We start from the raw sequence: 24,364 nt of genomic DNA, 5'->3' as shown, positions 1-24,364 counted from the left end.
AAACTTGTGAATATAATCAAACTTTTCCACGAAGGAATGCTGTAAAGTGTCAGTCGGTGGTGAGCTGATCGCTGCATTTACCGTTAATCATGGGGTTACACAAGGTTGTGTCGATTCTCCATCTATGTGACTAAATTTCGTTTCGAGTGACCACAGGAGGCCATCAACATTAACCTATAATGGGGGTCTACACCAGAACTATGACGGATGGATGAGTCTTTAACTTGCCCGTCTACTATCTTCAACCAAGACAAGAGATCGTTGTAGTAGAGAGCTTTTTTACGCAGACGTCTCCGCTCGAGTCGTTACTGATGTATATGTTATCTAGGAAATTGTCGACAAACTTTCCTTTTCCACAGACATGTTCGGGCACTGTGACAATATCTCTAAATCTGAGCTATTGAACCAAGCCTCTCCTAACTGCCCCTAGAAAGTGAGTCGCAAAACATGCTAATTATAAGGGGAGTGTTAAGGGAATAACTCTTCTTAACACTCCTTTTTTCATACTTCACTTTATTAATAACAACTTTTAAGAGGATTAGCTGCGTTACAATCAATTTCTCAAGACCAGACAACAGTCTTTATAGATGACAGCAATCATTCCAAGTGTCAGAGAATTTTTAGTAAATGTCCATCAACCCACGACAGCCAATCGTGTTGGGTTGCGTGTAACTTTTCATGCATACTAAGTAACTTCCTTCGACTTATTTATCATTTACAGAAACGAATTTCCTCCTTAATTTTTTTACTGTCACACCTCAGTTCCAGAATAAAGAACACAATGTTAGTAATATAAAAACTGTGAAGAACAGTCTAGCGAAATCAGAATATGACTTTCTATGAGAACAACCGAGAAAATTATCTTAAAAGGTTGTTACATAATAATAGCTTAAACAGAAAAATTTGAAGAAGAAAGGGCGTATCTATGGCGCCGCCTTTCCCATCATTGAAATAGTAATTAAATACAAAACAAATTGGATCGCAAAAACGATTCTGCGATTCGATGTACGATTAATTCACAATAAGAGAATATACGGACTAAAAAAGCTAAACATAAGAACATGCTATTTGAACTTGTTCCAACATCTGCTGAGTCGTATTCTATAGGAAAATTCATTACCTGACGAGGGAATTCCGCGTTAAGTTGCACTTGAAAACCGCGAAAGCCGATATCAGTTTATGCAAATAGCATGTTCTTAGTGCCTATTTCTGGGAAAGTGCTTTTATCAACCAATTTGTGAAACATTATCCGGTGCGTTGTGCAGCTGGTGGAGCATTACTTCATTTCAACGATAAAATTGTCAAAAGTAAAATTAGTGTCCTTTTAAAAATTGTGTATTCAGGTGTTGGGAATTTAAAGACAATAAATATTTATATAATGAGAATCGCCCTGCTCGGAGGACTTACAAAAACCGTTTGCCAATAACATTTATTAAGAGAAAATCATTTTTAACTTTATCCTGAGCGCGCACTCCAGAAAGCCATTTCATTTCAAAGTCAACTGTCAGATCTGTCTGCGTTATCGAAAGGAAGCACGGTCAGTCGGACACATTTGAATCTTCGACAACTTTACTTGAACCTTGTGCTTCACTTGTTTTTATATTTGGTTTCAAAATTTTTACACAAGCTTCACACTTATCTTAAGAGCAGTATTTCACTGAATTTACAAGCCGTTTATCTTAACATCTTTTTTCAAATTTCTAAATAATTTTCTCGAGAAGGAAAATAATTTACATCTTTCACCTCTTTGGTGGCAAAACTGAAAGAAATGAAGTGTGCAAGCAGAAGCTCTGAAAGTTTAACATCGCAATTAAAGGTGTTTATTTCCTCTTCTGTATATGTGACAATCGACCCTGTCACTTCTTCCGTTCTTACTTCTTCGTCTTGTTTGGTTGAACTTTGGCTTACCATTTTATGGGCCGCGTTCACAGGATTTTCTCGCTTTCTCGTTTTCGCGAGCGAAAGAGTTTTTTTATGCCTCTCTAAGAATTTGTAGTTCATTTCAAAAGAGGGAAGAACCTCTGGCTTATTTTGAAAAACGCTTTCGATTGTTTTTGGCTCTTCAAAATGTGAAAATGGTTTTGAAAACACTTTAAAATGACATTGTAGGAAACTTTGTTACAATTTGAGGATAGTTGTTATGTTTACGTAGATGCGACATAATATCACTAAGCCTCGTTTTCAACCCCAAATTCCACGCTAAATACTTCGCTTCGTTGACCAATGAGAATGCGAGATTTTCTATGATAAAAGAGGTCATTTCGAAAGACGGTTTATTTTTGACTGGGTAAAGAGAGCATAACTTTCTATCACACCTCGTGTTGTACGACAGCTTATGATTAATTCGACTATCATCCTCTAAGTGGTACATTAACAAGACTCACAGCAAAACCATAAGGTAAGTTTATTTATTTTTTCTACAATTTCTTTTTTAAATGACGATTTCTTTTGCATTTTTTTGCTAAGTAAAATAATGCTTCAATAAAGAAATGGCAATAAAAAAATAGTTATTTCGATCGTGGTTTCACAGCGAAGACGAAGACGTATATACCACAAAGTTATTATTCAAAAGAATTTTCAGAAAAATTTATCGTGAAACAAAATCGTTTGATACAATATGTTTTATTATTATCACACAGCACAAAGTATAGTAAAAATAACGCGTTAATAGAGTACAAATATCCTGCGATCATTTGACGAGCCCGTCAAAATACGGCACAACTCGTGAAAATACTCAGCGATACTACACACCAAAACATCCAATCAGTGAGATATATTTATCAGGCATATTTATATGTAAAGCGAAATCGACCCAATGTTTTGAGACAACTGATGAGATCGTAGCTTGTATACTTTTTGGTGGAAAGTATTAATGGCCATTTTTTGTCATCAACATAATATTCAGACGTCTTGAATTTTTGCTAACGTTTATTCCCTTAATGTACAATGATCATAGTTTTATACAGAGCTAACTTTAATTTGAGGCAATCTTCGTATTCTGTACTTTCATTAAGCGCTCATGGAAAATATTTGTATGAAATACCGAGATGATGGAAAATGCGTTTATTCAAATTTCCTCCATTGGTAGACAGGGAGATCCATTCATTATTTGTTATGTCAGAGGGAGTCTACCAGCTGTTGAAATTCAGCTGAAATATGATGAACCTGTTCTGTTCTCCGCTAGCTAATCATTAGGGTACATTTGATCGCTTACATTGGAATGAATTTTTTAGTATAATGACTAATAATTAACGTTACATAAGGAATAGGATGTTTTTCACAAACAGTTGTCGCAGGTAGGAAAAAAAATTGACACATTGGGCCTTACTTTATGACATATCTTATCTTAGTACAGACTATAGGAGGAGTTTGTCACGTTCACACACTTATTTCGAAATGCCATTTTTAGTCGCCATCTAAAGGAAAAAAATAGAATGGATCAGAGGGCACTTGAAGTAATATCATTCATGTTATGGCTTAAGAGCGAATTTTTTTTATCACCGCGTGGGAGGTGGCACATGATCGGAAAAATCACTATCCTCATATTTCGCTCAGAGATACCTTAGGGTAAGTCTATAAACGTGGTATAATTTTTTTGTTCAGGGCTGTTTTTATTTTCTAGAAAATCACCAAACACTGTATCGAGCCCCAACCACCATAAAATGGCCGAAATGAAGTCGACGAGTAGGGCAACAAAACCTTTATTCCTCAAAAGCGCAAAAGAAAGCAAGTCTTTCTGAATTTTACCTATTTGTATACGAGGTATTAAAAAATGATTTGAATCTAATAACGGACTTGTTGACATAACTATGAATTATTGGCGAATATTTGAAAATAGCCAAAATTTGATTGATTAAAAATTACATTTTGGAGCAGTTTTTCAATAAAAATTTTTTCTACCTGGTATAACTCGGAATCACTTGAGATGAGTATTTTTACAAAGTGGAAAGAATGTTCTTTCCATGGATATAAAAATTAATTTGGGGCTCTTAATTACTGCGAAGAAGTAGCCCGGTCTATTTCGTGCAAATCGCAATGCCGTCATGTAAACAACCGCAGATAATCCAATTAGGCTTTTTATTATCGAAGCCATAATTCCAACAAAATCTTATCGCTTTGACCTATACTAGATTGTAAACTGGATTTCTTAAGCTCACCAGGCGAAAAACACCTTTCTAAGATTGGTTCCTTGCCTCAATCTTGTTATAAAGAGACTTGACCACAGCTTCGATAGTACAGTACTACAGGCGGTGTATACCAAATCACAGTGAAAACATCTCACGAAGGTTCCTGCCGGAAACGTCGCATTGCTGGACAGTTAAAACCATATTTCAGCTTGGAACACTCACATTTTACAAGTCTTCCTTTCACAATAAGAATGGAAGTTTGTTTTTTATAGAACGAGCCAGAGAATCCTGACAGATGAAGTGAATCATTGACGTTCGTTTTTTGCGATGGTGTCACGCAATAACATGTCACTCGAAAGGAGGCTCGGTTACCAATACGCTCTTATTTTCTTTCCTTCTTATCCCCTATTTTTTATTTCCGGGAAAAAGTTTTAAATCCAGAATTTAAAATTACCGTTGTTTGCATTTTTTAAGCGCGATACCACACACGGACATTCCTAAGGTATTCTTCAATGCAGCGACACTTAGATTGTGGTAAACACGAGCGAGCTCTAGAGCGCGGACAGACAGACAGAGCTGTTAAGGTGTATGGAGAGAAACTGGAGGGCGAGACTCCTTCAGTACCAGAGGTTATTGCAAACAGTAGACCTGACATCATACCAGATTCGTGCAGAAAAGTACCAATGGGCTGGGCACTAAGGGCTGGTGCCCCACGAAAGAGATTTACTTCCAGCCAGAAGGCCTATCTTACTGCCAAATTTAAACTGGGGGAACAATCAGGACAGAAAGCAGACCCTGCATCAGTTGCACGTGCGATGGTAAGCGCCAAAGATGCGAGTGGTAACCGCCTGTTTACAAGCGACGATTTCCTTACAGCAAATCAAATAGCTGCCTTCTTTTCCCGACTGGCTGCGATAAAGACCCTCCAGGATGACGAGGAACTGTCTGATGACGACTTGGAGGCCGCTGCAAGTGAAGCAAGAATCCAAGAGCTGTCGAATGCGGCTTTAAAGGAACTGGCGCTTAGACGCCCTATCACATATAATGCGTACAATCTTTGTGAAATGGCAGCAAAGTCCAGGTTAAAGAGCTTTTCCATTTCATTGCTGAAGGATATTTGCTTATTTTTTAGCATTAATATCAGCGATATCTCCGTTCATCGTAAGCAGCCTTACGTGAGCAAGATCGAAGCCCTTTGTTTTAGCTGTACCTGTCAGCAGTGACGTACTACATGTAGCTTGAATATTGGTTTCATTGACCAGGAAAACACCTAAAGTATATGACACTGTATTCTTTTCCTTTCTTTCTTTCTTTCTTTTTTTGCTTTATAAAACCCATTCAGTTAGCTGGTATGGAGGAACTTCCTGATTTCTTGAATCTCCGAGGGTACGCCGCCTCTGTCTTGTCGAGAATTCGGGATCTCAAAGAATGGCCGATTAATTGTTTGATTAAGGGACGGGAAACAACTTTTTCCGAGTTCGAGTTGAGAAAACTGTCAAGTTTCTAGCGATGGCCATTATCATCGTAGCAATCAAGGTACAAAATCGAAAGGTTTAAATTGATGAGCACGCTATCGTAAGGAAAATTAAAAAAACAACAACAACAACAAAAACAAAAAACAGAGATTGTGTAAGTCCAAAGCTTTAAAAAATGTAATTGTAATGACCTACAGTCAGGCGATATCAAATAACACGTACTGTCTCGCGGCCTGATACAAGCGGCCGACTTTGTGACTCGAAGATTTACGTTTTTAGTGAAGTTTAACGTTCAAAGCACGAAATTGTTAGTCTGTTGTTCTGATTACATAGTCGGTAGAATTTTTCCAGTGTCATTAGAAAAGAACGCCTCACCGTGGAACCTGTCTGCCTGCCACTGAAGGTCATGGTAGACCTTATCGATCCACTAGGGACACGTAGGTGATGTATATAATCACGGAGCACTAGACAATTAACTTCCAGTTGTTTTAGTTAACTGGGAAGTTTGTCATTTGAGAGGTTACGCATGACGTTTGTTTTTCCCGCGAACGTCAAAAATTCAATTTCTGTCGTCTGTCTTTAGGCGTGTGTACACGGAATTAAGTAGGTTTGTGTTTGTCGTGAATGTGTTATTTTATTTTATTTTATTTTTTGTGCAGGATTTACCCATAAATAGGTAACCAAATGAAAGGCAAGCTTGCGTTTGCCGTTTGCCGTTAAACGTCATACTTAAAGTGCCTATTGATAAATATAATCTTTGCAAGCGCGAAGTCGTGGAAATAGAGTCGATAACAACGCATGTATAGTCAGTACCAGGGGGTGACTAAATTTACGAAAACGTCAAAAAGTAGTTTTTCAGAATGGCACTGATTCAAAACACTCAAAAGAGATCTACAGCGTTTTTTAAGTGAATTCGCGCAGGTTTTTGTTTATAACATAACACTGACTAAGAAATAAATATTAGTTGGCCCTGCACTCGGTACAGCGATGTCTGCAGACGAATGCCTGTCTGGGTGTCCTGTGCACGTTTAGCGTGATTGCGTGACAAACATGAGTGATGACACACGACTTCGTTGGTGAACATCGTTGTGCCATTTGGGGAGCCAAACGTTTCTTAACTGAAACTGTAAGCAATCAAAGCATCTTGGTTTATCGTGCAAAAAAGACTTTTGTATATACTGGAGTTGTTTGGAAGCAGAAATAAGTCAAGAGGTGCGATGGTCTGCGACGATTTATGAACAGCTTCGAGTATTGTAAATGGTCAAGCCGGACGTTGTAAACACTTTTCAAGTGAACATGGCGATTTGAAACAAAAATAATGGAAACATCATTCCTTAATCACTGGTTTCAGAAGGTAAGGGTAACATATTGAGTTTCTGATAAAGCACAGCTCAAAGCGGTAAGATTTTGCAGAAATTATGGCTTCGATAATAAAAGAATAATTGGATTATCTGCGGTTGTTTACACAGCGGCGTTGCGATTTGCACGAAATAGATCGGGCTATTTCTTCGCAGTAATTAAGAGCCCCAAATTAATTTTTATATCCTTGAAAAGAACATCGTTTCCAATTTTCAGAAATGCTCATCTCAAGTGATTCCGAGTTATACCGAGCAGGAAAAATTTTTATTGAAAAACTGCTCCAAAATGAAATTTTTAATCAATCAAATTTTGGCGATTTTCAAATATTCGCCAATAATTCATAGTTATATCAATAATCCCGTTATTAGGTTCAAATCATTTGTTAATACCTCGTATACAAATAGATAATATTCGGAAAGATTTGCTTTCTTTTGCGCTTTTGAAGAATAACGTTTTTGTTGCCCTACTCGTCGGCTTCATTTCGGCCACTGTTATGGCGGTTGGGGCTCGATACAGTGTTTGGTGATTTTCTAGAAAATAAAAACAGTTCTGAACAAAAAAATTATACCACGTTTATAGACTTACCCTAAGGTATCTTTGAGCGAAGTATGAAGGTAGGGCTTTTTCTAGGCATGTGCCACATTTTTTTGATTTCACGCGGTCTCCAGAAAAATTCTCTCTTAAGTTATTAAGAGGCGATCTCTGTAAGAGCGGTCCAGGGCATTTCGCATCGGAAAAAAGTTTTCCCTCAAACTTTACCCAATAAACTATCTTTGGTAACAAGTAAATAAAACCACATTAGTTTTTGGAAATACCTCAAAATAAAATTTTTAGAGCTCTCAAAAGTCAAAGCTGCAAAAGGCCCTTTTTTGACCTCTTGCGACATCGAAAATTTCAAATGTTGAATAGCCCGGTCCTCGTATCACACCGCATGCAACAAAAAATATTTTGTATTCTTAAAGTGTGTGATATATAAGTTGTATAAAATGCATTTCAATTTTGATATTCGTTTATTCAGAGGCTCGTCATAATTTATTTAAAAACACTCGTTGGACAGCTTTCTGAAATTGGTTAAAAGTACTCTTTCTTTCTCGATTGATATTGCTCAAGTCCAGACCAGACCATTAAAAACTCCGCTTGATTTCTGCTAATAAGATGTTTGGCTGCAGAAAAATATAAAAACATCTTGCACTTATTAATTTTCTTCGCCGAGGTGACTTCGAACTTTTAGCGATATTGCAAGCGTGACAGCCGATTATGCAAATTAGTTCATTGAGCAAACTCCAACCGTTTTATGTGAGTAGCTCAATAAATCTTAGAAGTAGAAAATATAATAGAAAATATAGTAGACAGAGCTTTAAGACCACACCGATTAATACCTTAAACATTTTAAAAGGCCAAAATTTGACAAATTTTATTATCTCGTGACGAAAGACGTCAACACGTATCGAATATCAATTTGATTAGCGCTCGCAAACCCCTTTTTAAAAATTTGGCTTCTGTTATTTCATATTTGAGTTCTGATGGCTTACGCTATTCAAACCTGTATGAACATTTCAAAATTAAACTACAGGATTCTATTTAGTGTAACCGGCGATAACAGCACACACTAAAATACACTGTGACCACTGTCACATAATTCAATTGTACATGTGTAATTATCCTCATTTGCTTCTCCCTTCTTTAATAAAGCAGCGATAACATCGCCTTTTGGATCCGAATTCTGGTCGGCAGGAATAAGAGAAATTTTGTCTGCACACCTGTCTTTATGAAAGTTTCTATTCAGAACTCTAGGGAGTTCTTGTGGAAAAGGACCACGCGATTTTTGAGGAAATAAATTATTACGTTACGTGTGACCTCATTTTTCCAACAATTAGCTATATCTATACTGTAAAGTGCGTAATTATATTAGCTGTAATTCATATTTCTCTTTCGGTACTGGTTTGCTTGAGATTAATAACACTAAATTCTTGAAGCGGTATTCGCCAAAAGAAGTCCTGTTTTCAGTCGCGTTCTTCAGAAACTTCGTTCGAAGACTCACGAGGAGTTTCCGGTTTGTTTAACTTGCCTCAGAGTACTGACTCAATAAAGAGTCATCTCTGCTTAATCCACTTGTCAAAAGAGAGTTTCACAGAAGGAGAGCTTATCTTTGCAAGGGCTGGCCTGTTCGATGCAGAAGACTCAGTTATGGCAAAATGTGGGTCTGCGCAAAGCATAGGCACACTTATGGGAAGTTCTGGCGCCAAAGTTCAGCGTGCCAGTATCCGACACACCCTGGTAGCGATTCCAAAGGGCTAAAGAGCTGGTATTCTGTCAATTTGCAAAAGTCAAAGGCCATTTCTAAGATGTATGGTGTTATATAGAGGTTTACACGATACTGCAGCTGAGGGAGCGGATAGTTTCAAGGATTTTCTCCAAATTATAGACGAATTGGAAAGCGTGGGAGCAGAAAAGGACTAGTGTAAAGAAGTTCGGAAGAGGCTTCAGGAGAGCAAGTTGTATTTGAAGACTACATACCGTAATCACTGCGAAGAGGACGATAGCAAATGTGCCGATCACTGTAGGGTCTTTTCACTGAGCTATGCCGGTGACACTGAAGTTCAGAAAGTATGCAGTCACAGTCACAACGTGAAGTGTGAGGATTGTGAGATGTTGAAGAGTGTTCTTGAAGAAGTAAAAGGCGCTATTTCTTAGTACACAATGCAATTGGGTAGGTTTCAAGCGGAAGACTATCTGTATGAAGCAAAAAATGCTGCCGCTAAGACCTTTGAATGGAGAGGGTATATCCTGAGAGCAGAAACCAGGATCAGTACGAGCGGCAAATTGTCGACTTTGGAGGGAGATGAAGCATTTATTTATATTATTTATTTCATTGACTGGACAATGAAGTTCATAGCGATGAAGTTCCGGGAAAAGCAAGCAGAATGGTTTCCCTAGAGGGAAATCAATTGGCATGTGAGTAGCGCTGTTGTAAGACAGGAGGAAAGCCTGGAAGTAACCTGATACGTAGACCTTCTTAACAGCTGTAAAAAAGACTGGTTTTCAGTGCTTTCAGTCCTAGAAAATCTCTTTGTCACCATAAAGTTAAGAAATTCAGGAATAAAAAAAAGCCCTTTATAAGATCGGATGAAGCAGGTTGCTATCACAACAGTAAGCTAGTATCATCTCTACGAGGGCTCGGACATCACGATTGCCACTTTCAGCAACTTACACAAGAGGGCCTGCGCGTTTGGAGAGCGTTTAATGTTGGGTCTGGAAAGTTTATTCGGTAAAATTAAAATTGCAATTTTTCCACAGAAAAAATGACGGATCTGGTGAAGGAGATTCCATTTTTCCCCACTACTGCTCGACGAACTGCATCAGCAGGAGAAAGCAATGATGGCAACAACGGTTGTTCCTATCAATGCCCTGAACCTGGTTGCGATGAAGATTTTAAGACGCAGGCCGACCTTGACTTCCATATGAACTAGCTAGTTCATCATGTAAGTCCTGTGCCTGCGAGCATGACTTAAAGTCTTTATGACAAAGTGAAGAGGTAGTGGGTTCATTACTTTCAGTCATTGTCATTAGAGGGTGAAAGTTCAACTGAACTGGTTGCAGTGTCCACAGAACCCTTGACAAGTACATCAAAGCTTCCCATGGGATGAGCTTTTCATAAGAGAGGTGCAAGTGAACGGCTTTCGCAAAACGTCAGGCAGTACTTGAAACAGAAATTCAATATCGGATGAGACACTGGCAGAAACCAAACCCAGTGAAAGTAGAAAAGGATATGCGAACTGCTTGCACAATAGATGGAGAAAGAATGTTCGATAGAACAGAATGGTTATCCAACATACAGATTCAGGGTTTCTTCTCGAGATTGTGCCTTAAACAGCAATCTAAAATACAACAAGAATCGGATGATGCCACCGACGCAGACGACCACTTGATAGAAGCATCCGCGTCTGATGTAGACGAAGGGTGTTTGAGAGAGGCGAGGAACACAGTAATGGATGAGATAGATTGAAACATCCAATCATGTTTGATATCTATGATGTGTGCTCGTTGGCAAGAGAAGCAAGGTTGTCTAGTCTCAAAGTCAAGATGCTAAGAGACATATGCGAACATTTTGAGCTCGCATTCAAAATGCAAGATACAAATGCAGCACCTCTTGCAAAAATGGAGGAAATGATTTCAGAGTGCAGTTGTTATGCAATCTAGTAATGACGTCCACCCGTTATGCGAATGCGATATCTTTTATTACAAGAACTCTTCAAACTTATGAACAGAGACTGTTATGCAGACAGATGTGACGACCAAATATCATTTTTTCCCTTTCAGCGAGAAATCCGAGAAATCGCTGCTTTATTTAGACGTGAGAAGTATTCAGGACAATTACACGATGGAATTACGTGACAGAGTCACTGGTCACGGTGAATTTAGTGTGTGCTGTTATCGCCGGTTACACTAAATAGAATCCTGAAGTTTAATTTTGAAATGTTCATACAGGTTTGAATAGCGTAAGCCATCAGAACTCAAATATGAAATAACAGAAGCCAAATTTTTAAAAAAGAGTTTGCGAGCGCTAATCAAATTATGATATTCGATACGTTGTTTTGACGTCTTTCGTCACGAGATAATAAAATTTGTCAAATTTTGGCCTTTTAAAATGCTTAAAGTATTAATCGGTGTGGTTTAAAGCTCTGTCCTACTATATTTTCTACTTAAAATGGTTAAAATCTAAGATTTATTGAGCTACTCACATAAAACGGTCGGAGTTTGCTCAATGAACTAATTTGCATAATCGGCTGTCACGCTTGCAATATCGCTAAAAGTTCGAAGTCACCTCGGCGAAGAAAATCAATAAGTGCAAGATTTTTTTATATTTTTCTGCAGCCAAACATCTTATTAGCAGAAATCAAGCGGAGTTTTTAATGGTCTGGTCTGGACTTAAGCAATATCAATCGAGAAAGAAAGAGTACTTTTAACCAATTTCAGAAAGCTGTCCAACGAGTGTTTTTAAATAAATCATGACAAGCCTCTGAATAAACGAATATCAAAATTGAAATGCATTTTATACACCTTATATATCACACACTTTAAGAATACAAAATATTTTTTGTTGCATGCGGTGTGATACGAGGAACGGGCTATTCAACATTTGAAATTTTCGATGTCGCAAGAAGTCAAAAAAGGGCCTTTTGCAGCTTTGACTTTTGAGAGCTCTAAAAATTTTATTTTGAGGTATTTCCAAAAACTAATGTGGTTTTATTTACTTGTTACCAAAAATAGTTCATTGGGCAAAGTTTGAGGGAAAACTTTTTTCCGATGCGAAATGCCCTGGACCGCTCTTACAGAGATCGCCTCTTAAGTGGCCATTTTTGTCTTGAACATAACATTCAGACATCTTGAATTTTTGCTAACGTTTATTCATAACTGCTTCCTTTCAATCTACAATGATCAGGGCCTTATGTTATGACATATCTTATCTTAGTACAGACTATAGAGGGAGTTTGTCATGTTCACTCACTTAGTTCGAAATGTCATTTTTAGTCGCCATCATTCACATATCGAAAAAGGAAAAAATAGAATGTTATGTCATTCATGTTATGGCCTAAGTTTGTATTGATTTCTTAGACCTACTAAATATAGGTACAGTTGAATTCGGTTTATGTGAACTTTCAGGACAGCAAAATATTAGTTACCCTCATCTTTCACGATCATTTCCACTATTATGAAATGTTCCGTGATATCTTTTGTTTTAAGTAAAGCTGCCGTTGTGTTTGGTTTTTAACAAAGAGACCACAATCGTTCTTACTATAATTTCAAGCCTTCATATGGTCTGATTTTCACATATTAAGAGGCTGTCTCTCTTATTTCCACCCGGTCAATTTTGCGTCAAAAATAATTTTGCCCGAAACTCTGTTAACAGAAAGACTTTACCTAGGAAAGAACTAAATTAGATTTGGTTTGATTCGAAATAATTTTCTGACTGCATTACGGGCCATAATTATTTCCCAGTCCGTAGGGACCGTCGCGACGTCTCGAAAATTGAAAAATAGGCATATTTTGTAACGTTGTAAAATATTTGATTCGCATAGTTAAGCCACAGAATTTATATCAGATTGCTTAAAAACCTTTCTAGTTTGCCAAGAAAGTTAGAATTTTCCCTCTCAACATATTTGAAAAGGCGAATTTTAGCATATTCTGACCACTAGAAATCGCCATCGGCCGATGGCCGAAAATAACCTTGATTTAGACGCTAAGTTTTGGGATTTGGGACCTGGTTGACGATTCTATCCTACACAGCCGTTAAGTTTAGACCTTTATAGGCAAAAATATGCAAAAACCCCTGTACGTTTTCGATTTTTCAAAAGTTATGACCGATTGAATCAGCACATGTACGAGCATTCGCGATTTTTTCGCCTACACCAAAATCGAACCACTGGAGCAGATTTCGTCATAAATACAGCTTACCCGCTTTGCAGCCCGGCTTCATGGCTCACTTCAGAGTTTTTCTAATAACCAAATTGGTGAAATCCATGATAACTTCAACAAATAGCTAGGTATTACCTTCGAAAAGTAGGCGGCATCAATCGTGATTCGTGGTATCAAAACAAATGCCGGAATTGGCCACATTTCGCGGTGAATCACCCATTTAACATCGCTGCAGAGCTGAATTTTTTCCAAAATCAGAATATAAACTCTCCATGTCTGGAAGCTGAGGGAGAAATGAAGGTTTTAGGCTTCTGAAGTGAAGAAATAATCGCTTAAATTTAGATCCAGTTCGATGTTATACTGTTCTCACAAAGGTCCGCACAAAAGAGAAGACCGCTGATAGCTTGTGCCGTAAGTTGTGCCATATGGTTTTGTTTTGTATCTCAAAGTAATATTTGGGCAGAAAAATTTTGGATGAAAAGAATAAATGCTTTTACCTGGAGTTTGATATCATATAATTAATAAATCAATTTCAAATATCCTGAGCTTGCTTCTCTCGGTTCCGCGTCGATTGTGTCCACAGAACAGCAACCTGTCAATAGCCGGAGAAATCATGGGTTTATGTGAAATTTCAGATATTCCTCGCTTCCCAAACTGGTGAACTGGACTTAATGATAACTCCAGCAAATACCTCCAAAATTCAGCGGTCGGCATCTGTCGATACTCTTCTTTGACTCGTTGTTGCGAACTAAACTCGAAAACTAAAGCCATGTTTCGCGCTTAATGTCCCGTTGAAACTTTGGATTGCAGCTGCATTCTCTTCAAGAATCAGTCATAGAACTCCACTTGTAAGTCTATGTGTCGAAGTTTGGCGTTTTGGAATTTAAAGCTGAACGATTGCACTATCGCGCATAACAGAGGTCCGCATTAATCATTGCGGGTGAACCCGCTAACCCTTTATTTTTTTTGGAAGACCTGCAAGTGTAGTATGGCATGCAAGTGCTTTTTCGAAACCAGAGAGGCTTCAGTCTGTAGCGAGTCTTCAGCGAGGTTGTTAAAGCTTTCATTGGACAGAGGATACGCATTGACGAAACACCCAGTGAAGGGAACAACAGCTGCAGTAAGAATAGTAGACGAATCAAAGAACACTCTCTGTATAAATAAGATTGAGCATTTTAGTAGCTTCCACAACTTCGATTCGAATATGGAGATATCGGTGTGAGAGTTTGGAAATGTTATGGCATCGGTAAAGGGAAATACATTCCATATGACGTAATTTATATCAAGCACCAAGGTCAAACGTCCCTTCAAACCATAGAATCTCAAGGGTTTTATGATCTTCCTGAAAAGCGTGTGGTCAAGCGTCGTTCAAAGGGCAGCAAGGAAACAGAGAGTACAACGCCATTGTTTGAATGCTCTGTGTTTGGATGTGTTGAAGTGTTCGAAACCTTTTCGCAGCTGGAGCTGCACCTGGACGTTGGAAAGCATACAGTCAGCAGGTTAAAGCCAGTATGATGCAATCAAAAGGGACTGGGCCCTTAAGTTCTCGTCGATAGATACCGCTGGTATCGAGTGTTCGAGCTGTTCGTTAGATTCTAGTACACCACTCACTTCTCCCGTGGATACTTCGCCCCACTCGTCTTTACGAACAGGATGGGCCGTAAGCAAACCAAGGGGCAGCGTTAGATTTTCAGAGAAGGTAAAAGAATACCTAACGGCACGGTTTAAACTTGGAGAAAGAACTGGGCGAAAGGCCGACCCCGCCCAAGTTGCAGTGGACATGCGAAATGCGAAAAATGAATCAAATGCACGTTTGTTCACTAGAGAACAGTGGCTGACAAAGAACCAAGTTCAGAGCTTTTTCTCCCGGCTAGCAGCAATGCAGCGAAAAGATCAGGGTGTGATCGGGATATCACTGGATGAGGAGGAAGATATCCAATGCGTCCAGGAAAATTCCGAGAGATAAGATCTGGTAGACAAAGTTAACAAAGAGATCAAAGTCTCACATCCAATCTGCTACGATACGTAGGACCTCTGTGAACGTTACCACAATAACACACTTCAGAAATTCAATGTGGTTTTGTTGAGAGCCATCTGTAGTCATTTTGAGATCCCTGTAAAATTGAGAGACAAAAAACAGATCCTCATAGACAAACTGTCGGACGTGATTAGTGATTGTCAGTGTGTTTCCCAGTAGACTTATGTAAACAATGTCTTATACGGTGGCTGAAAGTGTAGAATATGCTCTACAGATACAAACTACCTTTACTTCCGATATCAAGTTCTGACGGCGTTGTTATAGTGTAATATATTATAATATCTAGTAGTCAGTGAAATGTTTTGATGAAATCGATTGAAAATTTACCAAAAGCAACACTTATAACATCTCTTCATACGAAGCATGCGTCAAGTTTTTAACACGTTGGCAGCCGATTTCTCCGGCTATCGACAGGTTGCTGTTCTGTGGACACAATCGACGCGGAAATTTCGAAGGCAATACCTAGCTATTTGTTGAAGTTATCATGGATTTTTGGATTTTAATAACCAATTTGGTTATTAGAAAAACTCTGAAGTGAGCCATGAAGCCGGGCTGCAAAGCGGGTAAGCTGTATTTATGGCGAAATCTGCTCCAGTGGTTCGATTTTGGTGTAGGCGAAAAAATCGCGAATGCTCGTACATGTGCTGATTCAAACGGTCATAACTTTTGAAAAATCGAAAACGTACAGGGGTTTTTGCATATTTTTGCCTATAAAGGTCTAAACTTAACGGCTGTGTAGGATAGAATCGTCAACCAGGTCCCAAATCCCAAAACTTAGCGTCTAAATCAAGGTTATTTTCGGCCATCGGCCGATGGCGATTTCTAGTGGTCAGAATATGCTAAAATTCGCCTTTTCAAATATGTTGAGAGGGAAAATTCTAACTTTCTTGGCAAACTAGAAAGGTTTTTAAGCAATCTGATATAAATTCTGTGGCTTAACTATGCGAATCAAATATTTTACAACGTTACAAAATATACCTATTTTTCAATTTTCGAGACGTCGCGACGGTCCCTACGGACTGGGAAATAATTATGGCCCGTAATGCAGTCAGAAAATTATTTCGAATCAAACCAAATCTAATTTAGTTCTTTCCTAGGTAAAGTCTTTCTGTTAACAGAGTTTCGGGCAAAATTATTTTTGACGCAAAATTGACCGGGTGGAAATAAGAGAGACAGCCTCTTAATATTTGCGTAGTCACTAATCAGATGAGAGATTAACCACCAGAAAAGTAAACAAATGGCCAGTCACGAAAGCAAAGCTTTGCTTTTGGGCCCATCCGCATTAGCAGACAAACCTAGAATTCTTCCGAAAGAATTAAAGGACAAATTTTGTGATGACGAATTTTGTTTTCTCTGTTGCATCTACACTAAAAAATATCGAATTTTTCAAAGAGCTATTAAATTCGGTTAACCTCTGGATCTTGGGCGGCCATATCTACAACTTCATTGTTAGTCTGATGGAGCGGCAACTAGAAAATTACTCCACTTTTGTAGGTTGCCCCGGCTGAATGAAAATTGTTTCCTTGTTGATCTTCATAGGGTGGCACTTTCGAGTGCCTGATCTGCTCATACGACAGGTCGCTATAATTCGCCCATGGATCAAAACTTCAATTGCTGGGATTCATCTTAAGTTAAAGTTGTAAAATCTGCGAGTTTCGCACCGAAGGCAATTACTGCAATCTTTTGGTAAACTGAGCCCAGTTCAATTACCACACTAATGGTAGCGTTTACGACAAATGATAGACAAGTTCATCACGGTTTTAAACAATTACAATTTGAAATTTGTTATCAGCTAATTACTTGTTACCAGGTCAAATTAAAAAAGTTCAATTTTTACGATTAAAGTTCTATTTTTGGACCCGCGACATTTTACTCGCGACCCGCGACAATTTACCTGCAACCCGCGACACGCGACAATTAGACACTCTCGACTATATAAAGGCTTGAAATTATATTAACGTCTGTAATCAAGAAACGGCCAAGGAATATTCCACAATAGTGCAAATAGTAGTGAAAGATGATCGCTGAAAAGGGATTGCGTGACGATCGGTAAATGATAAGATGACATGTTATCCCGTATCAGACATAAATTCCCAGTCTGCATTTTGTACCCGGTCTGCCGTCTGCAGTCTGCATTTTGTACTGACCGGATTGGCATCGCTGTTTTTGTTCGAACGAGCTTCAAGTCTGGACCGAAAATATTGGAGCTCGAAAAAAAAAATTTAGACTATCTTAACCGCTATGATTGATGTGTGGACTGTATGTTGAAGAGCTCCCGAGCAAAAGCACAGTGAAAGAGCAATGATTACTTTATACCAACCGAAGACGAACGCAAATGCGCGGCTTATGCTCTTCCTCGTGGTCCCAGCTGTAGTGTATTAGGACCCAGACTCTCCCTAAGTGGTGCATGTAACGCCTGACTGTAGTTGTTAAGGACCGTAACGAGTCGTGTAACAGAATAAACCTATCGTTTAAAGTTCAATCTGTTGTAATCCTTCGTTGTTTGCCGACTAGATCGGTCACAAGAACAGCGTGGTGTTGAAATGAACCCGCTACGAGCTTCATCGAAATTAATTTTGACTTTCACTTAGTGGGGAGGGGTAGCATGCGAGACTACTTCCGTTCACGGTTCACAATACAACTTCCGTCTATGGAATACAACTTCCGTCCACGGTTTAAAACTTCCGTCAACACTGCTTCACCACAATACTTCATTCATTGCTTCCAGCATGAATGAGCTAAAAATGAGATAAGCTAGTGGCCTATTTATAAGAAACAAACTGGCTGTTTTTGCTATCGATGAACTATTTGGAAAATGTACAGAAATGATTCTTTTAACTCCCATTGTCATCTCGTTAATACGGTCGCCAAACGGAAGCATGCATATGACGGATAAAAACTGGAATGGTCAACTTTTTGCTTCCAGGAAAAATAAAAACATGTTCACCGCTGTCACCATTTCAGACGACACGACTCCCACAATGAGAAAAACTCTCAGTCACTTCTACTTCGGTTTTGAAAGGCAATATTGATCAATATTCAGATCTTTTAATCTCAATGAATGGACGGTGAATCCTTAAGTTTCAATGCTGGCGGATATTATCACGTTTGAAACTCAATTTAAAACATCTCCTCTTACATCTCTCAAAGAGGTTGAGAGTTAAAATTCAATCTTCCGAAAACGAGAGTTCTCAGGCACGTGTCCACTTTAAGGACCAGTTGTGCGGCTGGATATCTCTCCGTTGACAGGTAGATTTTTGCCTAATGAAGTTACATTTTCCATGAGCCGAGTAACTTACCAAGATATCTTTTCCTTTAGATGTAGTCCATCTGGGCGGAGAAAATAAAATTAAAAAAAAAAAAGGCCGTATTCACCTATCTTAAACATATGCTACATATCAGCTATGTACTTTGTCATTAATCGAAAGCGGTTAATATGATGCCAAATGGAACAGTGAATAAAAATTAGAAGAAAAATGATCATTATCAAGAACAACACTGATAATGATAATGACAAAAATATAAATTATTGTGATGACAAAAGTAATGGTATTATCTGAATCGAAAGGAAACGAAGAAGGATGTCGCTGCTGTAAAATGTTACGAAGGATTCAAGAGAAAGTATTGTTTCAGATCTGTAAATGTTAAACTACAACAAATTTTAATTTTTTCAAATTACTCTTGATGTGATTGTTCGTTATTTTCGTTCATTATAAGAGTACATGGTTTCCTTCGGTAGGCTGCCTTACTTATTGAGATTCACAACCCCAAAAGTAGTTTCACCCTGACATGAAGAGTCGACTCGCCCGATGCATCGATACAAAGTTCGAGCCAAACAATCCCTTTTTTATGATAAGCACTGTAGAAGTAAACTTCGCTATCTCATCGCAGGAAGTCATTATAACACGAAAACTTCTTTCTTTTTTTAAAGTACGTTGCATTTCCTTGCCAACGCAAAAGTAAGGTCTCAAAAGTTTTCGTAAATTTACGAACAACTTCGTTGTTTTTCACTCTAGATTTTGTTTGTCACTGTTGACGATTTCGTGAAAGTAGCAAGACAAAAGATTTCATTTAGTTACTGAGAAGTTAAGAGACAAAATTAAAACCACATGTATATGGTAAAATTTTTTTTTTAAGAATCATGTATTTGGGTTGAAACGAGTGTATGAGAATAAGTGAAAGAAAACAATGAAGTCATACCTTTTAGCGGAAGTTTTGTGCAAAATCGTCAAATTTGTAACTCCCTTTTTCATTTTCCTCTGTGTGACTGCCTGAGTTTATAAATTTAGGTACAATACGTTAATGATAACCTACTTCGACTTATGGCCTCAGTTTACTACGTCCCTCTTGAAAATAACTTATTTAATTTGAGTAAACAATCCTTTTCCAGGCCACTTCAAACATATAAACAACAAATTTGTCAACGTGTCATGATGATGAGTAGTTTTTGGCTTCGAGAAGCGTCAATGTGTTTAGTACTATTAGCTCTTACCGGCGCTTTGTGGAATCTTCCATTCGTCAAAGGTGAAACATGCAATACACATCTCAATAGTAAGTACTGTTAACTTCTTCTAAATGTCCTGGTTAAAGAGCATGTTTATGCGAATGTTTTCTTGTATGTTTATTAAACGTGGAGAAACTGTAAAATGGCTAACAAACAAATAGCTCTCAGTCAGAGGATTCAGAGAATGTAGGTATCTTCATCAAAATGTTTAGCATGTGTAGATAAGAAAGAACGTAGATAAACTCTTGACTGATCCAGCGTTTAAATGCACGACGTTTCACCTTCGGCCTTTTCAGGTGGAACATAAAAGTTAAAAATTAATATTAAAAAGCTGCAATAAAACTCTTGATCAGTCAAGAGTTTGTGAACTACACTTACTAAGTTTATAAGATGGATTTATTAATGATCTTTCTCATCGTTGGATAGGCTGTAAAGAGATTGTATATTATTGATTTTGTTTTATTATCATTTAATCTCTCCAACTCAGTCAGACCCGTTGTGGATATATCTTCAAGTCCAGAAAACAACAAATTACCCACTGGTGTCTCTATTACCCTGACTTGTACAGCGGAGCCCAGAACAATAGATAGAGGATATCACGATAGATGGGTTAATTATATCGAGTGGTACGATCCACAGAATAAGGAAACTGGAGCTAAGTGCCTGCAGCCTTCAAACAGACGTGCACACAAACTAAAATTAAGCTGCCCATTAGTTCTTAAAAATCTGACAGTTGATAAATTTGGCCGCTACACCTGCCAAGCTGGCAATAATTACAGAAACCACTGTACAAGGAAATCATTTGAAATAGTGATTCAAGGTAAGCAAACCAGGATTATCATACCCTTAATAAACAATTATTCCACTCGCGCTTGTTGGATATGCGATGGTAGTGGAATAGTTGTTGAATCAAAAACTCTCTTGAACATATGTACATAAATCCTGCCAACTTTATTTTGTAAGAACAAACGGACTATTACAACGTACAAAAATGCTTCCGGTGTAACTCGTCTCCGCGCGCGCACACGGTATATTGACCCATAACCTATAATGGCTAAGTCTTTTGAAGTGCATTATCCAAAGATCCAGTTTTTGATAATGCGAAGATGTATGCCGAAGATGTTTCATTCAGGAATAAGGATTCTCAAATAATCAGCTCCTAAGAAACTCCTGGAATGTATGGACAGGAAAGTCCAATACATAATTCATTGCAAAAAGAAAATTCCACTGTGTGGCCATTGGCACATTAACAAGACTATAAATGCAGTGTTCAAAGAACGAAATTCTTCACTCAGTTAACGATTAAATTTGAATCAGGAGCAATTCCATTGACCTGTCCTGATAGATATCTTATTACTTGATACAGTATAACCTGTATTAAGTGGCCACTCACTAGGAATTGTAGTGTGACCGCTTAATGTAAGTTGGCCTCTTAAAACAGTTTCCACAGATAGGGGTATTATAGCAAAAAACAAACAAACAAACAAACAAACAAACCAACAAACAAAATAACAAAACAAAACAAAAAAAATCCTAAAATCAAAACATACACAGCGCTACTAACGCCGCTGTTATAATTGACCACTTTATGGACAGAATCTCGTTCAAAAACGCTATTTACTTCGATTTTGGGAGAGAAACATGGATAAAAAATTATTTGAAGGGTTATCCTTAATTTTAATCGGGTAGTTCGGCTATAAGTGGCCGTTCAAAACAGGTGGAAGGTGGACTGCGACCGCTACGTAGAGGCAACCGCTTTATACAGGTAAAAATTACAATGATTAAGAGGAGACAAATTGGGACTTTCGCAACTGACAAACACTAATGCAATCGACTGCTTAATACAGAGGTGGTCGCTGAATACGGTGCCGGCGATGCTGAAAAAACCTACATATTCTTCGAAAGATGAGAAAAGAATTATTTTGTGAAACAAAAAAGTAATGATAATTATTAGAATGAAAATAGGAGGCTCACACTCCGGCAAGGGCGGGTTGGCCTGAAATAGTTCTTTCTTAGTACCTGCATATACAACTCATCTTCTTCTGTGGCACAATGATAATGAAAATATCTTCTTCTTCTGCCGACATTTGTTTATTGAATAAGCTTCCCACTAGATTATATCAGTAATAACAGGGGATATTTATTGCAATGCACTTTTTCCCTACAGGTCCTGCGCCAGAGTTAGTTGGAGTTCCTCGGAACCAAAGCACTGATATAGGAGCCAATGTTACTTTCAAATGCACCGCCACAGGTCTTCCTAAGCCAAACATCTCATGGATCAAAAACAATGATTCATTTGCCTTACAATCCAACCCAAGGGTGACATTCATTGACAATCCACATTCGCTAAAAAACCACAAAACCATGCAAAGCCAGCTGTTTATTACAGGAGTGAAGAAAGAAGATTTTGGCAAATATCAATGTGAGGCCAAAAACAGTGGTGGCAAAAATTTGTCGTTGCCAGCTTTCTTAACCCCGAAAGTTTCAGGTTAGACATGAATATGCATTAGTGTTTGTTTTCCTTATTATCTCAAAGTTGAAAACCCACGAAGTCTTCCACTTGCGTGCCAACTCAGTCTCCCTATTGAAATTTCCACAACACCAAATAAGCGAGATAGCCTCGGTTTTTGGATGATTGCTTCTTGATGTACATTTCCATAGATTGTAAAAAACTTTCTATGTCACCAGAGTGTCAAAAGATAATTTTAAAGTTGTCATTTCAGTTTCACCCGGCCGCTGTACCTCCTCAGTCTTCTTATCATCAAGACTCCCCTTTAAGTTTAATTCTCTTCAAACCGGGTCTTTCAAGCGGCAAAAAAGCCTTGGGCCCCGACATCCCATAGAAAGATCACAAATGAGACAATTCATAACGTCCCATTCATTCATATCAATTCTTTCTGTGTCAATTTGCAGATGCCCAGAAACCAGAGATCGTTGAAGGTCCAAAGAACCAAAGTGTTCTGATCGGTTCCAATGCTACCTTAAGCTGCACTGCTAGGGGTCTCCCAAGGCCAACAATCCACTGGGTAAAGGACAATGCTTCATATCCTTTACAGTCTAACCCCAGAGCACGTGTCATTCCAGACGGGCGAACGAATCGCAGCCAGCTTTTTATAACGAGAGTAGAGATGGAAGACTATGGAAAATATCAATGCACTGCAAATAATAGCATTGGAAGAAGCCAATCAGGAGTGGCTGTCCTTAAAAAAGGTAAGTTTTTTTTTTAAATGGAAGGGAAAAAAACAGGGTAAGAGGGGTCCTTCTTGACTACAAGCGCTGTTGCTAAGAACAACCTGTTTGTTACTACATTTTTTTATCATTCATCCACAGCAACTCCTACTCCCACCTCCATGAACGGAAAGCCAGAAAATTCAGCATCAAAGACAACTATAGTCGCTGTATCGTGCACTTTGGTAGCTGCAATTATTTGTGTAGTCACTGGGTTTGTGTGGAATCGGCGTAAAAATCGTGATAAAGAGGTACATACTACTTTACGTGACATCTCTGCAGAGGATGATGATCTCCTATGAGCGCAATGGAAAGGAAAATAATTCGTAATAATGATAATAATAACAATAATAATAATAAAAACCATAATAAGCCTTAAAATTTGGGAAGTTTTTCGCAACTCTGCATCTTACTCCCTTATCGTCACCTTTACAAGAAGGAAGAATACTGGAATGAGTGCAGCAGCCACCACATATCTCACTCCTCTCATTTGGGGGGAAGATCCTGACCAGAGTTATCCTGAAGAGACTAAGGACAAGCACAGAGGAAGTTCTACCAGAAAGCCATTGTGCATGGTTTTAGGTCTGGTAGCACCACAACGGACAGGATTTTCACTTTTCGGAAATTACAATCAATTTCCCAAGACCAGACAACAGTATTTCTCGGTGGCAACAATTATCCCAAGTATTAGAAAAGTTTAGTTAATGTCCATCAACCTACGACAGCCAATCGTGTTGGGCTACGTGTAACTTTTCTTGCATACTTCCTTCTATTTGCTTACCATTTACCGAAATGTCATTAGTTCCACAATAACGAAAACAATATTAGTTAAATAAAAATTGTAGAGAAAGGTCTAACAACATCAAAATATAAAATCCTATGAGGAAAGCAGAGAAAATTGCCTGTAAAGGTTGTTACATAACAATAGTGCAACCAGAAAAATTGGAGAAGAAGGAGCTTACCTAAGGTGCCGCCTTTCCCATAAATTAAAACAGCAACTTAATGGAAATTAAGTGCAGAGGGTGTAAATCAAAAGTTGTTTACAAACTCGGCCACCTTTAACCGAATCGCTGAATACAAGTTCCTTGGAGGTGTCAGTCAAGGTATCTAAAGAAATGTAGAAACGCGGCCTTCTCCAATCATAAATTCCATATAAAAGAAACCTAGCAGAATTAAACCAAAACAAGAGAACCCCTTACGAAAATATTTCCAAAAA

The 24,364-nt window shown here is 38.3% G+C and overlaps 1 protein-coding gene across 2 annotated transcripts; it reads left to right on the top strand.

Annotated features, from left to right (window-relative positions):
* The first annotated feature begins 1,406 nt into the window (after positions 1-1,406).
* LOC136276900 (neurotrimin-like) lies at positions 1,407-24,364 on the top strand. Of its 2 annotated transcripts, none has more exons than XM_066167865.1 (6): positions 1,407-1,537; positions 19,807-19,967; positions 20,408-20,740; positions 22,088-22,408; positions 22,834-23,130; positions 23,251-24,364. In XM_066167865.1, exons 2-6 carry the CDS (start codon positions 19,847-19,849, stop codon positions 23,448-23,450), a joined length of 1,272 nt encoding a protein of 423 aa, XP_066023962.1. In that variant the 5' UTR covers positions 1,407-1,537; positions 19,807-19,846; the 3' UTR covers positions 23,451-24,364. The 2 variants fall into 2 exon arrangements, with proteins under 2 accessions (XP_066023962.1, XP_066023961.1); XM_066167864.1 differs by lacking the exon at positions 1,407-1,537 and adding an exon at positions 2,292-2,398.

This window comes from Pocillopora verrucosa, chromosome 1 (genome assembly GCF_036669915.1).
Source record: "Pocillopora verrucosa isolate sample1 chromosome 1, ASM3666991v2, whole genome shotgun sequence".
Taxonomy (NCBI): domain Eukaryota; kingdom Metazoa; phylum Cnidaria; class Anthozoa; order Scleractinia; family Pocilloporidae; genus Pocillopora; species Pocillopora verrucosa.
This window is presented reverse-complemented; position numbering and strand designations above follow the sequence as displayed.

Excerpts from the sequence above, each read along its gene's own strand:
- LOC136276900 (XM_066167865.1), top strand. The coding sequence starts at position 19,847 with ATGATGATGAGTAGTTTTTGGCTTCGAGAAGCGTCAATGTGTTTAGTA. Across the intron at positions 20,741-22,087 it reads ATTTGAAATAGTGATTCAAG|GTCCTGCGCCAGAGTTAGTT; the intron begins GTAAGCAAACCA and ends TTTTCCCTACAG. Across the intron at positions 22,409-22,833 it reads CTTAACCCCGAAAGTTTCAG|ATGCCCAGAAACCAGAGATC; the intron begins GTTAGACATGAA and ends GTCAATTTGCAG.